Here is a 22,206-nt window from a genome sequence, read left to right on the forward strand (position 1 = left end):
CGTGACACAGATCACCGATTTTTGACTATTTCACGCTTGTTCATCTTCTCTCCTAGGCTTTACACGTTGCGACGTAGTTACCGGCGCCGGATGTACGTCACTTTCAATTTGACCCCGACGATATCGCAGTAGCGATGTCGCAACGTGCAAAGTACTCCTCAGAGTTGTGGAGTTTTCATCCATTTTTAGAGTTGTTCTTATCCTACAGCACTGTCTTGTGCCCGTAACATCTGACTGGCTAAAAAGTCAGAGGTTACGTCACAAGTGCTCAGTTCATCTCTATGAGAGACAGAATGAGGCTCTCATAGAATTGTATAGATTTGTGCCCTCTGGCGCACTCCATGAAAGACTGGAGCTGCCGGCAGGTCACAAGTTGACAGAGACTGACGGGAGTGATGCTGGATATAGATAAAGACACTGGCAGGTGACTATAAGGGTACCGTCACACTTTAGCGATGCTCCAGCGATTCCACCAGCGATCTGACCTGGTCAGGATCGCTGGTGCGTCGCTACATGGTCGCTGGTGAGCTGTCAATCAGGCAGATCTCACCAGTGACCAGTGACCAGCCCCCAGCCAGCAGCGACGTGTGGGAGCGATGCTGCGCTTGGTAACTAAGGTAAATATCGGGTAACCAAGCAAAGCACTTCGCTTGGTTACCCGATATTTACCTTTGTTATCAGCGCACACCGCTTAGCGCTGGCTCCCTGCACTCCTAGCCAGAGTACACATCGGGTTAATAAGCAACCGCTTTGCTTATTTACCCGATGTGTACTCTGGCTACATGTGCAGGGAGCCGGAACTGGCAGCCTGAGAGCGGCGGACGCTAGTAACCAAGGTAACTATCGGGTAACCAAGCAAAGGGCTTCGCTTGGTTACCCGATATTTACCTTGGTTACAGTTTACCGCAGGCTGCCAGAAGCCAGCTCCCTGCACATTCAGATCGTTGCTCTCTCGCAGTCAAACACAGCAATGTGTGCTTCACAGCGGGAGAGCAACGTCAAAAAAATGAACCAGAGCAGTGTGTAACGAGCAGCGATCTCACAGCAGGGGCCAGATCGCTGCTCAGTGTCACACACAGCGAGATCGCTGATGAGGTCACTGGTGCATCACAAAAACCGTGACTCAGCAGCTATCTCGCTAGCGATCTTGCTATGTGAGAAGTACCCCTAACACAAAGGGAAGGGGACTTAGATTTAAAGGGAACCTGTCACCAGTTTTTCGGCGTATAAGTGGCGGCCACCACCAGTGGTCTTATATACGGCAATCTAACATGCTGTATATAAGAGCCCAGGCTGCTGTGTAAAACATAAAAAACAGTTTCTACTACTCACCTAACAGTCGCTCTGCAGTGGATTCTAGTAAGATGGGCGTCTATGTTCTCCAGAGCCGGCGCCTCCTCTTTCGGCCATCTTCGTACGCCTTCTGAAGCCTGTGTGCATGACGCATCCTACGTAATAAACACACGGCAGTCCCGCGCAGGCGCACTACAATGCTTTGATCTGCCCTGCTCAGGGCAGATCAAAGTGTGCCTGCGCAGGACCTCAATGCCGGTGAGTGTGGAAGACGTAGATGCGTCATGCACTACGGCTACAGAAGAAAGACAACAAAAGATGGCCGAAAGAGGCAGCACCGACACCGGACAACGGTGACGCCCATCTGACTAGAATCCACAGCAGCGCGACCGTTAGGTGAGTATTATAAAGTGATTTTTACGTTCTACACAGCGGCCTGGGCTCTTATATACAGCATGTTAGAATGCTGTATATAAGAGCCCACTGGTGGAGGCCGCCGCTTATACACCGAAAAACTGGTGACAGGTTCCCTTTTAAAAAAAAAACAAAAAAAAAAAAAACGCTGGAGCTGGTGTTTTAAGGATGACTGGCATACACCTTATCACTGCAAAGGTGAGGGCATCTTATTGAACGCATCCTGGAGCTGGCGTTGACAATCAACTACAGGGGGCCCCGTTGTGTCCAAAGTTCATAGATATGCCAACGGTTTCCAGTGGTTGGAATACCCAGCGGACACCTAACAATTTATTTATATATGGCAAACAAAAGAATGCCATCATTTATGGAAGGTAAGTGCATACTTATAAAATGCTAATAACATGGAAGAACAATCTTTGCTTGACTCTACATGACACATTGCACAGAATAATTGTAGAAACAAACATGAAGAGTTACCTAAAAATAAAAAATTACAGCTAGTGTGACAAGTAATCAAGTGAGTTTCATCCAACAGTTGGCTGAATAAGGAGTTTTTTTTTTATCAAAAAACCAAGAATTGGTTTTCCCCTCAAAACATAGTCTATGACGTTCCCCGAGTCAAATAAGGTGGCTGTGCAAAATGTCGTGATTATAAATGTGAATGTGCGGATTCCTTTAGCGGACATACACACATACATACATACACCCATACATACATACATATACATATACATATACATACACACACACACACACACATACATAAACACACTCAGCTTTATATATTAGATGATTGTGATGAATGATGTACCTAGCCTTTAAATTATTTGTGTATTAAGTAAAAATCTAACCCTCACCAGAGAAATGATCCTGTATTGGGTACTATTTTCCCTCATTTAACTTATTGTGAAGTATCTACTCAAAAAAATGAAAATAAAATTATTTTCAGTATAGTGATTCCCTATGGGAAGAAACAAATATTTGATGAAATTCTTATACATTATATCAGGAATTGCTCGGGTACTTATAAAAAAGGGGTTTTATCTCAATTGTTTAAAAGTACTAAATAAAAAACCTGCACCGTAAGGAATCCATATGTTTATCTGGTTAAGGAAGCCTCTGTTGGATTAGCAGGATGTAAGCGTTTCCCATGTACTATATCTGGGAAAATGTGTCCATCAAAAGAATTCGCACCATGTGACTATGCTTTCAGCATTCATTATGCCATTTTTTAAGGTCACTTTTGCTTTAAATCTGTTCATACTGATAATCTTTGTAGATTAATTCACTCTTCATTTTTTAGTGACTTGCATAGGTAGAAGGTTCACCCGATTTGATCAGTAGATACAAAAAAATATTCTAGACCACATCTACTAATCTTATCAATTTTTTTACACAATGGAAACAGACTAGACGGTCAAAAAATGCGACTAGTTTATCACAGTGACCCGTGTTTTTGTGCATCTTGGCGTAAAGTCTTGTCACATGGTGTTGGACGTCAAATTACAACTAGAGATGAGCGAATCAGCTTGCACAACCTCGATCCACGGTCCAGGTCAGTGATCTCTGGCCATGGACAAGAGCTGCACCAATTTACTTACCCTCCAGAATCCCAGGCTCAGCTAATGATTAGCTGAGCTGGCAAGACGTCAACTGTGTGCCAAACAGATGACATCACACCAGGCCGGCAAATCAAAAGTCTTATCAAGGGACCTAAAAACTCAGGAAATTAGCGCAGTTCCTGTCAACAGCCAGAAAGGCCTAACCTGGACTATGGACTGGAGTTGCATGATTCGAGCTACTCATCTCTAATTACAACCCCTTTCCATCTAAGTCATGTCCCCTTATGGAGCAAGGTATAAAACAAATTATCACTTTTCTACCAGATGGATAATAACTTGATGATCAGTGGGTGTCCTACAGCTGGTATCCCTAACAATCAACAGAATGAGAAACTAACGCCCGTTCCAAAATGCCATGGCAGTCTAACTCCAGATCACTGCTCCATTCATTCTCTGTGAGATATTTGGAAAAAGCGAAGCTCAGCATTCGGCAGCACCATACGGATGAATCAAGCTCAGTTGGCACATGCACCCTGTCGTCTCCCGGTACCTACCTGCACACAACTTCAGATCCTCACAAGATCTCCTTCTCTACTCCTCTCTTATCTCCTCTTCCCACAATCGCGTACAAGATTTCTCCCGTGCCTCCCCCATACTCTAGAACGCTCTACCTCAGCATATCAGACTCTCCCCTACCGTGGAAAGCTTCAAGAGGAACCTCAAGACCCACCTCTTCCAACAAGCCTACAACTTACAATAGCCCCTCAGTCCAGTAGACTACTGCGCAACCAGCTCTGTCCTCACCTATTGTACCATCACCCATTCCCTGTAGACTGTGAGCCCTCACGGGCAGGGTCCTCTCTCCTCCTATACCAGTCTGTTTTGTACTGTTAATGATTGTTGTACGTATACCCTCTTTCACTTGTAAAGCGCCATGGAATAAATGGCGCTATAATAATAAATAATAATAATAGTGATCAAAGTGCCTCATTCTGCTTATCAGCGCTGTAGGAGTCACAATGCAGCCAATTCCCTTGTGATCTAACAGACATATGGAGCAGTATTTGGCTGTGAGACTAGTGTGGTGACCAACGTCACCATTTAGTCACAGCCTTATTGTACTGTTGTACTGACCCTTAGAATAAAAGAAACTTTATTATTGCCCCACACACACGAATCCTGAACAAAAATGGCTGAATGGTATTTCTATTTTCTTTTCCATTCCACCCATTCGCCATTTTTTAGTACATTCTATACCAAATTAAACGGTGCCATTCAAAACTACAAATTGTCCTGTAAAACCTAAACCCACATACGGTGGCTATGTTGATAGAAAAATGAAAGTTACATGGGCTGGTTCATCAAAAAGTATTCACCAGAATCCTTGCCTAAGACAGGCTTTGCACACTACGACATCGCAGGTGCGATGTCGGTGGGGTCAAATTGAAAATGACGCACTTCCGGCATCGCATGCAACATCGTAGTGTGTAAAGGCTCGATGATACGATTAACGAGCGCAAAAGCGTCGTAATCGTATCATCGGTGCAGCGTCGGCGTAATCCATGATTACGCTGACGCGACAGTCCGATGTTGTTCCTCGCTCCTGCGGCAGCACACATCGCTGTGTGTGAAGCCGCAGGAGCGAAGAACATCTCCTACCGGCGTCACTGCGGCTTCCGTAGGATATGCGGAAGGAAGGAGGTGGGCGGGATGTTTACATCCCACTCATCTCCGCGCCTCCGCTCCGATTGGCCGCCTGCCGTGTGACGTCGCTATGACGCCGCACGACCCGCCCCCTTAACAAGGAGGCGGGTCGCCGGCCAGAGCGACGGTCGCAGGGCAGGTGAGTCCATGTGAAGCTGCCGTAGCGATAATGTTCGCTACGGCAGCTATCACAAGGATATCGCTGCTGCGACGGGGGCGGGTACTATCGCGCTCGGCATCGCAGCATCGGCCTGCGATGTCGCAGCGTGCAAAGTACCCCTAAAACTCCTTGTAATGTCTTAACATGTTTGTGAAACTTTTCGTTGCACAAATATTTTACAAGTTTTGGTGTTTTTATGACAGTCCCAACCAGCTCCACCAATTTGTCTTGCATGAAGGTGGCATCACTCATATTTGGCATTACGCACCCCTCCTGATTAACACATATACACCTCCTAATAAAGCTCAAAGGGCGATGAAACGTGCAAGGAGATTTGGTACATTGCATCTTTACTGATCACTGACTATCATGTCCCAAGCTAAAGGTGTGTTACTTCACTTTCATATCAAGTCTTCTATGTTACATCGTCATATGCTATTATCACTGGTTTTGTGCATAGAGCTCTGGCGCATTGTTAGAAGTGTTAGCCGGATACTTGACTATTACTTAGAGCTAGTATACTATTATTACATCTGTAACCTATGCTTGGCCCAGTTCACACCAGGCAACTTGCAGTGTTTATTAGGGCAATTTATAACCTAAATCTTGTTCATATCACTGTTCATACCATGAGGGTACATCACATGGTGTAACAGTATTTTGTGGGGATGTCTAATGCTTTTTTAGGGGTTTAGTGTTACCACATTGTTTTTTGGATCTGGGTCATACACCACACCTATCATCGATTTTAACTAGTTATTTCCTGCACCATACTGATGTTGTATGTGATTTCTACATGTATTCTTGATCTTTTAATTTCTTTGTGTATTCTGGATCTAAGGGTCCCGTTACACATAGCGACGTACCAGTGATCCCACCAGCGATCCGACCTGGCAGGGATCACTGAAACGTCGCTTCATGGTTGCTCTTGAGCGGTCAATCAGGCAGATCTCCACAGCGACTAGCGACCAGCCATCAGCGACCCGTGTAACGATGGCTCCCTGCACACTCAGAACCGGCGCTTGTTGGGCTCCCGCCGTCAAACATGCCAAAGCGTGCTGTACAGCGGGAGACCAACGGGCAAAAAATGACCCTGATCATTTTGTCACTATCAGCGACCTCGCAGTAGGGGCCTGCTCGCTGCTGCCTGTCACACACAGCGATATCGCTGGCGAGTTCGCTGATACGTCACAAAACCTCTGCCATTTCAGCGATCTTGCTAGCGACCTCGCTGTGTGACAGGGGCATAATAAAATCTACATCTGCAATATATTTGTCCTTTTTATTTTGCTCTTTGCGCTTGGGACTTTAGATACCTTTTCCAAGCTCATGCTTTGCTTAGTCTATTTGTCTTTGATCAGACCAGTATAAAGGGAACCTGTCAGGTGCAATATGCACCTAGAACCACGAGCAGTTCCGGGTGCATATTACTAATCCTTGCCTAACCGTCCCTGTATACACTAGCATAGATAAAGAGATCTTTAGAAAAAGTATTTCTAAAGATCTTTTTTCTTATGCTTATGAGCTCGGAGACTAGTCCCCTGGGCATTAGTTCCCTTGATAGTCGCCCCCATTAGCATGTTAGTACGGCCCTGTGGGTTTGCTAACATGCTAATGAATATGCAGCGTCAGAGGATGATTTCATTCACCTCTCCTCTGCCATCGCCGCCCAACTCTGGATTTTGGCTCAGTGCACACTACCCTGTATGCGTCCCGGCTTCAAACTGAAGTAGTGTGCATGACGGAAACTCTGGGGTCATGTGCACTGAGCCGAAATCCAGCATCGGGCAGTGATGACAGCGGAGAGGTGAGTGAGATAATCCTCTGATGTTGCACATTCATTAGCATGTTAACATGAACACAGGGACGTACTAACCTGCTAATGGAGCCAACTAGCAAGGGAAGCAATACCCATGGGACTAGTCCCCGCGCTCATAAGCATAAGAAAAAAAAATATTTCGAAATACTTTTTCTAAAGATCTCTTTATCTATGCTAGTGTATACAGGGATGGCAGGGATTAGCAATATGTACCCAGAACTGCTCGTGGTTCTAGGTGCATATTGCACCGGACAGGCTCCCTTAATACCGGTCTGATCAAAGACAAGTACACTAACCAAAGCATGGGCTGGGAAAAGGTATCTAAAGCCCCAAGCCCAAATAAGATAAAAAGGACAGGGATAGGGATTAGGCAGGGATTAGCAATATGCACACAGAACGGCTTGTGGTTCTGGGTGCATATTGCACCTAACAAGTTCACTTTTATGGAGTGTTCTCAAGTTCAGTCTTCAGAAACGCAACGCTTTCAGCCTCCTGGTTTCCTGTTTGCAAAAGGAAGGGATGGTGCACTCTTGATGACTGACCATTCAAACCAACAACATGGCCACAAATATTTTTTCACCCATGTAGCAGAACAGATCTGCCCCTGAAGTATTGGAGGAGTGCAGTGGCACTTGACCTGGCGAGATCAAGCAATTCGGCCAGCTTCCAGGCATCTCTTGCAAGCTGTATAGCAAATAGCTTGCATGCAAACTCGCTCTCTACCTAGGACAGTGGCCACCCTTGAGGCGGCTGGTAACCATGGTAATGAGCTGTAAACTATGAATGAAAAATTATTCCATTCTTGAAAACAGAGAGGGTCTTTAATAAGAAGTAATTTGCAGGTTGCTTGTTTTTACAAGCACATTTTGCAATAATACCCAATTTTCAAGTGGAGAGAACTCTTAAAAAAAATTATTGAATACCACAGTAGACTACTATAAAATGAAATGCAATTTATGTATTTTACTTGCAATGTTCACATTTTTTCACAATAGGATTCTATGAGCAATGTATCCCACTATACACCTGAACAGGGGAGAAGTAGACCTCCTCTAGTGATAATATGGGATGGCAAAATATACAAACTTACTAGAATATATAGAAAATTCAAGACATGTAGATGGTAAGATGAGGCATAATAGCCATATATCATATTTGTAATGGTTTCATGAAGAGCTAAAAATCAGAAAGTTAAAAATTACAGTAGGTATCAATAATATGGGCCGCTTTACCCATCACAAGCAAATACAAACGACAGTGACTTACTTGACATTAGTCAGAATCTGTCTGTCCACAACCTTTCTACGACATATCCATCCGGTCTTTATCTTCACGTTGTAGTTGACATTATGGAAGCTCAGGGTAGCACCTTGTAACGATTTCTTTGGATTGTCTGTCCGGAGGCCATTGAGAACAGGTTCCATCATATGAACCACGGTATGAGAATTCTTATCTGCCATGGCAATGTGATCTTCTTCCTGCCACACAGGAAAGGTAAATAAAATATTACTCAGAATGAAGAAAAGAATTTAAAGTATTTTTTTTAGTTTTGCCATTAACAGGCTGTAATAATAATGTAGAAGCCAACGGAGAATAAAAGATTTACAGCTTTGACTACTTATAAGTATTCCATTAGCAAGAACTTTAATGTAGAGACGTAAGCACATACACGAGGTCCCTTTTTTGTTTGCTTGCTTTATTTTCTTTTAAACAATTTGTTAATTAGAGTAATAAACGATGGATGTGGAAAGTGTTAAATCTGTGCTGCCCGATGGAGAAACGGAGACATCAGATTCTTTCCATGCGATTTATTAGATCCTACGCGTTTCAGTGTTATATAGCTCCTACCTCAGGGACAAAATCACATATATGGTGCACACTCAGAACACTGAAGTGGTGACCGGGAAAAATAGTAGTTGACCATAATTTTCCCTAGTCAACACTTCCATTGTTCTGCGTATGCACCATATATGTGGTTTGTCCTTGAGGGAGCAGTTGGATAACTATGAAACGCGTAGGATCTAATAATTTGCATTGAAGGAATTGGATGTCTTTGTCTCCCTATTGGCCAGCGCAGATGTAACAATTTCTAAACCCATTGTTCATATTTATCCCCAAGGGTTAGCAGCAGCCACGTTGTTCATGTAGTTGTGTCTCACATAACTATTACAGGTGAGCGCCACCAAATTTCTCGCTGATTTAAACTCCTGATAAAACCCTCTTTTTTAGTTTAAATTAGAATAATAATATATAAATAAAGTCAGATATTGATATATTACCTATGTAAATTTACTCTAAAGCCTCCATAACATGCAAATCCAATAATAACCAAATTAAAGAAATATCAATACGCCTGTACTAACTTACCCGATTTTTAAGCATAGCAGAGAAATGAGGCAGCGAGGCAGACAATGGTTCCATATGAAGTGATACTAATTGCATACAACAGCTCAGACCCTTTATGTAACCACTTTCGTAACCTTTGTGACTCTTATTTTATTCTTTTGAAAGTGCTGAACGTTGTCATTTGCCTTTGTTAATTATAGTGGTAGCCATCAATTTTTTAGGAGAAGTGAAAATACCAACAGATCTATGTGCCTCCAGCAATGACACCATGATTCAGCAGCAATGCTCTGGACACCCCTCCTCGAAAATTCAGTATCTTTTGTGTGATATAGGCAATACCTCCATATACTAATCAAAACCCAACTACATGATCATATAATAGGGTTACCGGAAACCTCACTTGTGGAGCCATCATTACCCTATACTTCTATAAAGAAGAACATGGCAGAAAGGTAATGAATCTATACTTGGTATATAAACAAAAGTGGAAAAAAAAAACTGTTAATAATTAACCACTTCCTATATGCAATTTCTGCCATTCTATAAAACATGACGGCCTGCACATAAAGAAGTGAGCAATGCCAACATTCCATGTTTTACAGAATAAGGTTCTTTTTTCCATTTATTACTAGTTCTTCATCAAACTAGACCATAATCCTAGTTCTTCATCCTACAAGACAATTTCTGAAGTACAATTTTTTTTTTCTCTATTTGTCATCACTCCATAATGAACACCCTTTTTTTTTCATTTTTGCACCAACGCACTTATACGGATACTTGTGAAAATATATTTTATATTTTTGTTCATTTAGGGGGCAAACATAAAAAAACCTCCAACCATGCTTTCAGTTTAACATAGCTAATATGGTCTAAAAGAATGGTTTATATATATATATATATATATATAAGTATATTTATAATACTTGCAGTGTCGGTTAAAGAGGGCCAGAATATGTGGGTCTTGGTCCTAAATACAGTATTTTTTAGGTTTTTATGTCATTTATTAAAATATATGAATTTTATGTCATTTCTTTACCATATTATTTTACTTATTCTTTTTTTTATCCCCTACTTTAACAATAATTGAAACTTTTGTTTAGTTTACTTTGCAATATACTGATTAGTAAGTAAATATTCATAAGTGCCTATTTTTGCAAGAATTAGTGATGGGGACCTTAATCTAGTGCCTATCTCTATCGTATGCCGCCCCCATCGATAATGTCACCAGGGCCAGAATCATGACCATGAGGGGATCCCAACCTGTTATATTGTAGCTGCATATTATATTATTATTATATTTATTTTATTATATTATATATAATTTAGATATATTTATATATTATATTTATTTTTATTGATTATTATTTTTATTATTATGTTTATTATTTATTTATTATTATATTTATTCCATGGCGCTTTACATGTGAAAAGGGGTACATATCAAACCACACTGATAATTTTAGTATTGCATCATATTGTGTCCTGGCTGCAATGTCAAGGCACAGGAAGGGGTTAATAGTTGGTTAGTTGGTCTAGCCACAGCAGGGGTTTCCTACATCGGAAGCCTGTAAAATTGTCCTGAACATCTATAAGTAAATCCTTTAACTTGCACCTTTTATAAAGTATATTTTTATTTTTTTTTCTATTTTATTCGATTTGATGTTTCTATATATTTTCGGACCATTCATCAATTGTGGCTTTTTAAGAAGTTAAAAAAAAATTTCCGCAAATATACTCCAGTCTCAAACGTGTTTAGCGGAATATGTGACTTTTTGTGCTTCAAAAGTCACATAAAAGGTTAAAAGACGTAGAGCATTTTTGATTGTGAGAAAAATTCATGAACCAAGTGTGCAATTTTAAGCTGTGATGCAAAAATGTCAACAAAAACCACAAGACAAAAGAAAATGGATTTAAAAAAAGGCAAATGATAAATCGAGCCCATTGACTTGCCTTTAATTTCACTAGGGTGCTGTACTGTACACTCCTGCCGCTGCGTGACTGCACTTTACAACTACTAGAATACAGCGTTCCACTCTTATCTCTCTCTGTTTACAGTTAGGACAAAGGTGAATCATTTTCCCCACAAATATTATAAGTAGTTTATTGATATACTGTATATGCCATTACCCAAAGATTTCATACATCAGGTTTATTGTATTACTTTTATGCTTTGGTAAATACATTAATTGTTGTAACCCAACTTCAGCAAATTGACCCAAACTGTGGATTGACGTTTTATGGATCCCTGTAGCGTTGTAGGCTTTGTAGAACCACTGGTCTCAGCTTGTCATTACACAACATGTTGACTATCCCTGTCTCAGAGAACACAATGAGTAGGGAAAAAGTCACTTGGGATTCTAACGGGATTCTTACATAATGGGATTCTAAATCAACGGGATTCTAAATCTGCGGGATACTTAAACAATGGGATTCTAATAACTGGATTCTAAAACAAGGGGATTACAAAACAAGGGGGTTCTAATAACAGGATACGAAATCAACGGGATACGAAATCAACGGGATTCTAAGACAAGGGGCTTCTAATAACGAAATACTAAATCAACAGGATTCTAAAACTGCGGGATTCTAAAACTGCGGGATTCTAATAACGGGATTTTACAACAAGGGGATTCTAAAACAAGGGGGTTCTAATAACGAAATACTAAATCAACGGAATTCGAAAACAACGGGATTCTAAATCAACGGAATTCTAAAACAACGGAATTCTAAAACAACGGAATTCTAAAACAACGGAATTCTAAAACAACAGGATTCTAAAACAACGGGATTCTAAAACAACGGGATTCTAAAACAACGGGATTCTAAAACAACGGGATTCTAAAACAACGGGATTCTAAAACTGCAGAATTCTAAAACAACGGGTTCTAAAACAACGGGATTCTAAGACAAGGGGCTTCTAATAACGAAATACTAAATCAACGGGATTCTAAATCAATGGGATTCTAAAACTACGGGATTCTAAAACAAGGGGGTTCTAATAACGAAATACTAAATCAACGGGATTCTAAATTAATGGGATTCTAAAACTACGGGATTCTAAAACTACGGGATTCTAAAACAACAGGATTCTAATAACGGGATTCTACAACAAGGGGGTTCTAATAATGAAATACTAAATCAACGAGATTCGAAAACACCGGGATTCTAAAACTGCGGAATTCTAAAACAACGGGATTCTAAAACAACGGGATTCCCAAACTGCGGGATTCTGAAACAGTAGCCAATATTCTCCCAATAGGATCTGTTATGAAACAGCAGTCAGCAGCATATAAATAGGATTCGCTACTTTAAGAACTGAAATGACTTGGGATTACATCATATAAATTTTATTATACAATGTACAGCTATAATCTAAAAATGGTAAGAAAACCCACAGCTATTCTAAGTACACAGTTCCAGTCCAATATCAACCAGAAAAAAATAACACTTCTGATTAGTTCACATATCTATTTCAGTGAAATGTCAGCTTGCAGAATGGAGACCTGAGGCAGGGAAGATTATGTGACAAGTGGAGGCCACTATTATATAGCATCTTGCATAAGGCACTTACCTGCACAGTGATGTCTGGGCTTATAATGAGGCAGCTCTTTTCTATCAGTGAGGTATATTAGGAGACATCAGTGCAGTAGAGGCCAGCTCTGCTGTTCTGTGCTCTGCTTTGTGAGGAGACAGTGCAGATAACAAGGGGACATGGACACGTGTGGGGTGGAGACTTCCCATGATGTCAGGAGACAGCCCCATTAGCTACACATCCAAGTCTGTGTTCTTTGATCACTTCCCTCATTCTCACACAGGAGGAGGTCACCACCTGATTAGGGCAGCAAAAGTAACCAGCAGATAGAAAAGAGGGGACGCACATATATAACAAGGCAAGATTGTGATGTCGAGATACCCCTATGGTGAAAAAGCGGAGCCAACTACGACAGAAATATACTCCATGACTAAAGGCTATGTTCACACAGTGCGTTTTTGCTGGGGGAGAGAGGGGGTTCTGCAGCAAATCCTTATTTCTTGGCAGTAAAAGCTGCGTTTTTTGCCACGTTTTTGGTGTGTCATTTGTTCTTAGTGCATGTTTAAAGTTTGTTTCATTCACAAAGAAAGCATCAAAACCACAGCAAAAAAACACAGCTGCGTATTTTCACTCTCATTGCGTTCAATAGTGAAAAAAGCAGCAAAAACACTGAAAGGCTATGTGCGCACGTTGCGTAATTGTATGCAGTTACGCTGCGATCTGCACCGCAGCGTAACTGCATGCGTCCTGCGTCCCCTGCATAATCTATGGAGATTGTGCATGAGACGTGCGCACGTGGCGTATTAGAGCGCAGGGCTTCGGCTGCTGCCCAAAGCGCGTGTTCTAAGAAGTGACATGTCACTTATTCCGTGCGCTCTGCCTGCATCCCCCGCTCTGTCTATGGGAGGGGCTACACGCAGAGCGCATGGAATCAGCTTTTGTTTCTGCAGCGATTTGAAGCGCACGTCTGCTGTTCAAATCGCTGCAGAAATTTCTGCAGGGCCAGTATGCAACGTGCGCACATAGCCTAAGAATTGACATGCTGCTTCTTTCAAAATTGCAGCAGTTTTCCATTTCAGTCAGGAAAAAAAGTGTGTGTATGAGATTTCTGGAATCTCATAGGTTTTGCTGGTACTGTAAGGCTATGTGTCCACGCTGCGGAAAATGCGCGGATTTTGCCGCGGATTTCTCACGGAAAAGCCGCGGATTTTCCGAAAATCTGCAGCAGCGGCACTTCCAAGCCATTTCAATGGCATTTTGGAAGTGCTGTGTCCATGCTGCGGATTTTTCCGTGGCGGATTTGCCGCGGATTTTGATCCGGAAAAATCTGCAGCATGTCAATTATTGTTGCGGATTTTGATCCGGATTTTGGCTATAGAATGGGGAAAAAAAAAAATCCGCATCAAAATCCGCGGCAATTCCGCGGTAAATCCGCGGCAAAAAAAAGGTGCGGATTTGCCGCGAAAGTCGCGGATTTTCATGCAGAAAAATCCGCAGCAACATTCTACCGTGGACACATAGCCTAAGGCTATGTCCGCACGTTGCTTTTTACCTGCTTTTTAACTGCTTTTTTGCTGCTTTTTCAACTGCAGCGTTTAATGCCAAAATGGTTGTGTTCTGCTTTTCAAGCAAAGTCTATGGGAATTTGGGTTTCTTGTCCGCACTATGTGTGTCGCCCGGGAACCAGGGGTTACTCAGATCCGGGCCACAGGGTCACTTCTGTGGGTATCACGGTGGCGTGACCCGGTCTGTGATCCCAGGCTCCACAGTAAAAGGGGTTTGGTAAGGGAGATTGTCCGTGACGCCACCCACGGTTGTGGTGATTGTGTTGACACCACCGCTGCTCTGTATGGGGATCCCGGGAGCAGTGACAGGGAGCAGCAAAGTTGTTGGTTCTCCCCTCAGTGGGTAGGGGGTAGTTGTCCCGGGGCCCAGTGATGAGGTGGGGGATGCTGGATGGCAGGGCCGGTGCAGGGCTTGGTAGGGTGCAGGGACGCGGGGGCAGCGCTGTGCCTCACGGCACTGTGGTACTCACTCAGCCTGAGACGGTGACACAGTTCTCGGTAAAACACACGGCTGGAAAGACGGTTCCCACGGACGGCTGCAGTTGCTTTTCCCCAGTAGTTGACGGTGACGGTCCCTTTTCCTGCACCTGAGATGATGATGGTAGCGATGGGTTCCCACCGGTAACCCGCTCCCCGACTTGGTTATGGGCCGGAGGAGCCCTACTTTGCCCGCAGGCGCTGGCCCTGAGAAACTGGTGCCCTGGCGGTGGCGGTGTCTCTCTCTAACGGTTGGACTGTTGCCTTCAATCGGGACTTGGTTGTTGGGAGACCCAGAGGTCCCCTTCACTGACGGATTTGGCAAATTCACGGCGACTCCTAGCCTTGCCGGGATCCGAAAAGCCCCTGCCAATGGTGCTGACTGCTCTTTGTATACCGCTCCGGTACTGCCGGGCCACCACCCGTCCACGGTCCTTCCGGCAACCTCCAAGCAGCCTCTCCTGCAGACAGTCACCGTTGTCTGCTGACCTTGCTGTCTCAGTCCAGGGCACACACCCGGACCAACTTCAGGCTTTCAACTGTCACTACTCTCACTGTCCTCCTTCTCCTTCCTCTCTTGCTCCTCTACCACTTCACTTCACTGTTCAGTCTACACTCCTTCACTTCCCTAACTTAACTGCCTGGTTCTCCCGCCTCCAGGGCTGTGAACTCATCGGTGGGCGGAGCCAACCGCCTGGCCCACCCCCTGGTGTGGACATCAGCCCCTGGAGGAAGGCAACAAGGATTTTTGTGTAGCTTTGGTGTACCTATCTGGGTATCGGGGGTGTAGGGTGTGGTGGTGTCATGACCTGTGACCCCTGGCTTGCCCAGGGCGTCACATATGCAGTTCAAACTGCAGCCTTTTTGTTGCAGAACTTTGGTCAAAAACTCAGCTTTGCAGTGCAAAACCAATTGTTTTTGCCATTTGGGTTTTGCATTGCAAAGCTCAGTTTTGACCAAAGTTCTGCAACAAAAAGGCTGCAGTTTGAACTGCATAGTGCGGACAAGAAACCCAAATTCCCATAGACTTTGCTTGAAAAGCAGAACACATCCATTTTGGCATTAAACGCTGCAGTTGAAAAAGCAGCAAAAAAGCAGGTAAAAAGCAACGTGCGGACATAGCCTTAAAAGCAGCTTTTTATTAGCATGGATTTGTATAAAACCAATGAAAAAGCCTAGAAAAAACACAGCAAAAACACACTGTGTGAAGATAGCTTAAAGGGATTGTGCTCACCATGAGCATTTGGTGAGTTTTTTACCTCAGTATTTGTAGCCAAAACCAGGACTGGGTAACTAATAACCCTCACCGTGGCCCTGATCCTCCCCTGTCCTGGCTACTGCAATTCTCTATTAAATGGTCTCCCCCTAACTAGACTCTCTCCTCTACAGTCCATCAATGCAGCAGCCAGGGTCACCTTTCTGGCTAACCGCTACTCCGATGGTTTTGCTCTGTGCCAGTCATTGCATTGGCTGCCCATAGGTTATAGGATCCAATTTAAATTGCTTGTTCTCACCCACCAAGCTCTCCACAGTGCGGTACCCCCTAGATCTCCACCCTCCTCTCTGTCTATCACCCTTCCTCTTCTCTACGCTCTGCAAATGACTTTCAACTAACATCGACACTAATCCGAACTTCCCACTTCCGGATCCAAGACTTCTCCCGAGCTGCACCAAACCTCTGGAATGCTCTCCCCCCAAGAAACCGGGACGAACCACAACTTAGCTTCAGACGCTACCTAAAAACACATCTTTTTAGGGTGGCCTATCACAGTACCTAATCAAATTAAGTCCAAATAGCCCCTCTCCACAACTTCTCACAACATAACTCTCCGTCAAGCTCCACCGCACCCAAGAGCAACTCAAAGATTGGTTGACTGGTTCAATCAGCCTTTATCTACCCCCCATTTCTTTCTTTGAGATGGCTGGACTGTCATTGTAAAATAAGCACCTGTACCTTGTACCCCCACCTCTTTGTAGATTGTAAGCTGTCACAAGCAGGGTTGTCTTCGTTGCTTTAATTATTGTATTTTCTATACCTATTGCTTGTATATGAACCTCTGAATTGTAAAGCGCTGCGGAATATGTTGGCGCTATAGAAATAAAGATTATTATTATAAATATAGAAGTGGTGCTTGTGTTTCTATTCTACCTTTTCCTCTGATTGTTCCACTCCTGGTTTTGGCTACAAATACTGAGGTAAAAAACTGACCAAATGCTCAACGTGTGCACGTGGCCTTAAGTGCGCTTTACACGCTGCGACATCGCTAGCATTCGCACCCGCCCCCGTCGTTTGTGCGTCACGTAGCGCACAATATCGCTAGGACCCGTCACACATACTTACCTTCCTAACGACGTCGCTGTGGCCGTCAAACAAACTCTTTTCTAAGGGGTCGGTTCGTGCGGCGTCACAGTGACGTTACACGGCAGGCGTCTAATAGAAGCGGAGAGGCGGAGAGCAGCCGCATGAAAGTCACGTCCACCTCGTTGCCGGAGGAAGCAGGTACCGTGTTGTTCGTCGTTCCCGGGGTGTCAAACTTAGCGATGTGTGCTGCCTCAGGAACGATGAACAACCTGCGTCCAAAATCAGCAACGATATTTGGGAAATGGCCGATGTGTCAACAATCAACGATTTGGTGAGTATTTTGCATCGTTAGCGGTCGCTCGTATGTGTCACACGCAACGTCACTAACAAGGCCGGATATGCGTCACGAATTCCGTGACCCCAACGACATCTCGTTAGCAATGTCGTTGCGTGTAAAGCGGCCTTTAGGGTACAAGTCTGCAGTTACAATATGCTGTGCGCTGTGAGGATACCAGTCTTAATGAAGGGCATGCATCAGTAAGATGTACCTAATTCATTTAAAAAACATACAACAATTAAAGAAGTTGTCCGACATAAACTCAAAAATTTTTGGTAAGCTAATCTGTGCTGTATTGTCATATAAAACACCCCTACATTGTTATTTTTTGTTTTCTAACTTTTGTTCCTCTTGAATTCACCCTTTACTCTCTGCAGCTCTTTGTTTACATTCAGCACAAGCAAACTGACCACTTCCTGTGCAAAACCTCAGTCAGAGCTGGCACCGTCCAGCCTCAGTGTCCAGCCCCTCCCCAGTGTCCAGCCCCGCCCCCTGCCCGCCCCCTGCACACACATTCCCTGTCAGTATTCTTCCCCAGCACCTGACCTGTTATCACTACAGCATTGCAAATAACAGCCCCACATCGGGCTCTGCACCCCACACCACATCGGGCTCTACACCCCACACCACATCGGGCTCTGCACCCCACACCACATCGGGCTCTGCACCCCACACGACATCGGGCTCTGCACCCCACACCACATCGGGCTCTGCACCCCACATCGGGCTCTGCACCCCACACCACATCGGGCTCTGCACCCCACATCGGGCTCTGCACCCCACACCACATCGGGCTCTGCACCGCAGACCACATTGGGCTCTGCACCGCACACACGCACAAATGGCTCTGCACCACACACACGCATCGGGCTCTGCACCGCACATGCACATCGGGCTCTGCACCGCACATGCACATCGGGCTCTGCACCGCACACATGGCTCTGCACCGCACACGCACATATGGCTCTGCACCGCACACGCACATATGGCTCTGCACCGCACACGCACATCGGGCTCTGCACCGCACACATGGCTCTGCACCGCACACGCACATATGGCTCTGCACCGCACACGCACATATGGCTCTGCACCGCACACGCACATCGGGCTCTGCACCGCACACGTACATCGGGCTCTGCACCGCACACGCACATATGGCTCTGCACCGCACACGCACATCGGGCTCTGCACCGCACACGCACATCGGGCTCTGCACCGCACACGCACATATGGCTCTGCACCGCACACGCACATATGGCTCTGCACCGCACACGCACATTGGGCTCTGCACCGCACATTGGGCTCTGCACCGCACACGCACATTGGGCTCTGCACCGCACATGCACATAGGGCTCTGCACCGCACACAGGGCTCTGCACCGCACACGCACATTGGGCTCTGCACCGCACACGCACTTTGGGCTCTGCACCGCACACGCACATAGGGCTCTGCACCCCATACACACTTAGGGCTCTGCACCGCACACACACATAGGGCTCTGAACCGCACACACACATAGGGCTCTGAACCGCACACACACATAGGGCTCTGCACACCACACACACACACACAGGGCTCTGCACCACACACACACAGGGCTCTGCACCGCACACACACACATATGGCTCTGCGCCGCACACACATATGGCTCTGCACCGCACACACACACATATGGCTCTGCACCGCACACACACACACATATGGCTCTGCACCGCACGCACACACGGCGCTCTGTACCGACCCCCCTACCCCCATAGGGAACACATGTAGGGAGTACATACTCACCCGTCCTCGGTCCCCACCACTCCTGCACGTTCGCGCGCTGTCTGTGCTCTGGACATATCAGCACAGTAGTGACGTCACCGCTGTGCTGAAGAGAGCACAGACAGCGGGACAGTGATGAGAGTGTGTGTGTGTGTGTGTGTGTGTGTGTGTGTGTGAGTGAGTAAGATCGGATGTTTGTGTGTGAGATCAGATGTTTGTGTGTGAGATCTGGTGTGTGTGTGTGAGTAAGATCGGATGTTTGTGTGTGAGATCGGATGTTTGTGTGTGTGTGTGTGTGTGTGTGTGTGTGTGTGTGTGTGTGTGAGAGTAAGATCGGATGTTTGTGTGTGAGATCTGATTGTGTGTGTGAGGGATCTGATGTGTGTGGGTGTGTGATCACTGCAGGTCCTGCTGCTCAGCGTCGGGTGAGTGATTGCCGGGTGCCGCTTTCTATAATGAAGTGTCCTGCAGTATCTGTATCTTCTTTAGCTGCACGGACACTTCATTACTGAACCACGACTAGGGCTTAGTTTCGGGGGAGGGGTTATATTTAAGCCTTGCTCCGAAAATGCAGAAAATCCCTGCTAGGGCTTATTTTTGGGGGAGGGCTTATTTTTGGAAAAACACGATACAAACGATTCACTTTGTCTCTTGCAGGACCTGTGTGAGGTCATACCCATGTGACCTGTATCCAGCTTTGTTGGATGAGGCCCCGCCCCTTCTGATCACATGGGTATGAACTCACCACAGGTCCTGCAAGATACAAAGTGAATTATTTGTATAATAATTATGCTAATTTTAAGAGGGAGGGGATAACTATAAATATATGATTTGCTCCAGTGCAACAGTCACTCAAGAAGCAGCTCATTTTACAAACTTCACTTTCTTGGATTTCAAAACCTAAATATCCGAGCTGACCACTACAGGTATGTATAGAATCAGCCTGATAGTGCCTGTATAGCACTGGCTTTAGGTTATGTAGGAAAATCCTGATGATTGGTTCCCTTTATTGTTATGGTCAGATTATAGTTGGTAAAAAATGTTCTTATGTGGCATTATGTGATATTCTACATTATGAGTTTATATTTATTTGTTACTTAGAAACAGCCATACGTTTGGCACCAGCACATGGTACAACTACTGTGTTTTTTCAAAATATGACACTGCCTTATACTTTTTTTTTTTTGCCGCCAAAAAAGAGCTAGGGCTTATTTTCAGGTAGGTCTTATTTTTGAGGAAACATGGTTAGGGGTAGGTTTACCCCCCAAAAAAGGCAGACCCTCCCCCCCCACCTTCCCAGGAGAATCATACTTACCACACCTCTGTCATCTGCGTGGCTCTTTGGTCCTCCTGAGATCTTCAGCGAGTGCTCGCAGCAGGTATGCTCCACATCGGTCCTCCCCTGCTTCTGGCCAACACACTCACATACATCATATCGCACACACACACTCATACTCATTCACACACACATCAGATCACACACACACACTCACACATCAGATCGCATACACATTCACTCACCACATTCGGCGATACCGATTGCTTCCAGCCAGCAAGATGGGACGCAATGCAGTGTAACGCATGAAGGAATCAGCAGTGGAATGCATTGATGCGGTCCACCACAAGTCCTCTTTGCGCTCCACAACACTGTCTCCCAGGTTCCCCTGCCAGACAGAAGCAATTGGTATTGTTGGATGTGGTGAGTGTGTATGTGCGATCTGATGTGACATTGTGTGTGTGATCTGATGTGTTTGTGTGCGAACTGATGTGTATGGGTGTATGATTTGATGTGTGTGGGTGTGCAATCTGATGTGTGTGGGTGTGCAATCTGATGTGTGTGTGTGTGTGTGTGGGTGTGCGATCTGATGTGTGTGTGTGTGTGTGTGTGTGTGATCTGATGTGTGTGGTTATGCGATCTGATGTGTGTGGGTGTGCGATCTGATGTGTGTGTGTGTGTGTGTGGGTGTGCGATCTGATGTGTGTGTGTGTGTGTGTGATCTGATGTGTGTGGTTATGCGATCTGATGTGTGTGGGTGTGCGATCTGATGTGTGTGGGTGCACGATCTGATGTGTGTGGGATCTGATGTGTGTGGGATCTGATGTGTGTGGATGTGTGATCTGATGTGTGTGGGTGTGCAATCTGATGTGTGTGTGGGTGTACGATCTGATGTGTGTGGGTGTACGATCTGATGTGTGTGAGTGTGCAATCCATTGCAGGTCCTCCCGTTTGGTGTCTGGTAGGTATAATTGTGGGGTCCTGCTGTATTCTTTAACTTTTTAGCTACATGGACACTTCATTATTGAACGGCGACTAGGGCTTCGTTTCGGGGTAAGGCTTATATTTAAGCCTTACACTGAAAAGGCTGAAAATTCCTGCTAGGGCTTATTTTTGGGGGAGGTCTTATTTTTGGAAAAACATGGTAGCGGTCTGTCATTCATTAGCACCTTTTTGAATCATGACGTGATCAGAGTTTTTTGACTAGTAATTAATTCTATTTTATTCTATATCATTACCCTGTATTAATTTATTTATATTATATTCTATATCATGATTACATGTTGAAATATTATGATTACTATTTTGTTGCCTGAATTTAATACAACTGTACAGTATACAACTATATGTACTATTGACAAAAAAAGAGAACCGCAATTGTGGAACCACTGATGCGGCAATCTCCAGGCCGCTCCAGCATGTCCTTACAATATAGGATATAAGAGGAGGAAGAATAGGACTTTGTGTGCCATAAATATGTATGGACATAATTAATACAACCCAATACCAAAATGCATGTAAAATTTCTTTTTATTAAATATAGGGGATTGGGATATCAGGTAGAAAGGTATAACAATACATATATGTATATACTGCAGGGAAACGAGGACAGGAAAAAATTGGCACAATATACCCTACATAAAAGTCAGAAC

At 44.6% G+C, this 22,206-nt stretch overlaps 1 protein-coding gene across 3 annotated transcripts in view; it reads right to left on the reverse strand.

Annotated features, from left to right (window-relative positions):
• Positions 1-22,206, reverse strand: part of ABCG2 (ATP binding cassette subfamily G member 2 (JR blood group)) — a 171,217-nt gene that overhangs the window by 37,125 nt on the left and 111,886 nt on the right. The window contains exons 1-2 of one of the 3 annotated variants that reach the window (XM_075351506.1): positions 19,300-19,313; positions 8,222-8,433 (exon numbers count right to left, since the gene is read on the reverse strand). In XM_075351506.1, the coding sequence (XP_075207621.1) occupies positions 8,222-8,415 (194 nt within the window). In that variant the 5' untranslated portion in view covers positions 8,416-8,433; positions 19,300-19,313. Of the gene's footprint in view, positions 1-8,221; positions 8,434-12,872; positions 12,996-19,299; positions 19,314-22,206 lie in introns of those variants that run through there. The other 2 variants (XM_075351498.1, XM_075351489.1) reach the window with 2 other exon arrangements.

Source organism: Anomaloglossus baeobatrachus, chromosome 1 (genome assembly GCF_048569485.1).
Source record: "Anomaloglossus baeobatrachus isolate aAnoBae1 chromosome 1, aAnoBae1.hap1, whole genome shotgun sequence".
NCBI lineage: Eukaryota > Metazoa > Chordata > Amphibia > Anura > Aromobatidae > Anomaloglossus > Anomaloglossus baeobatrachus.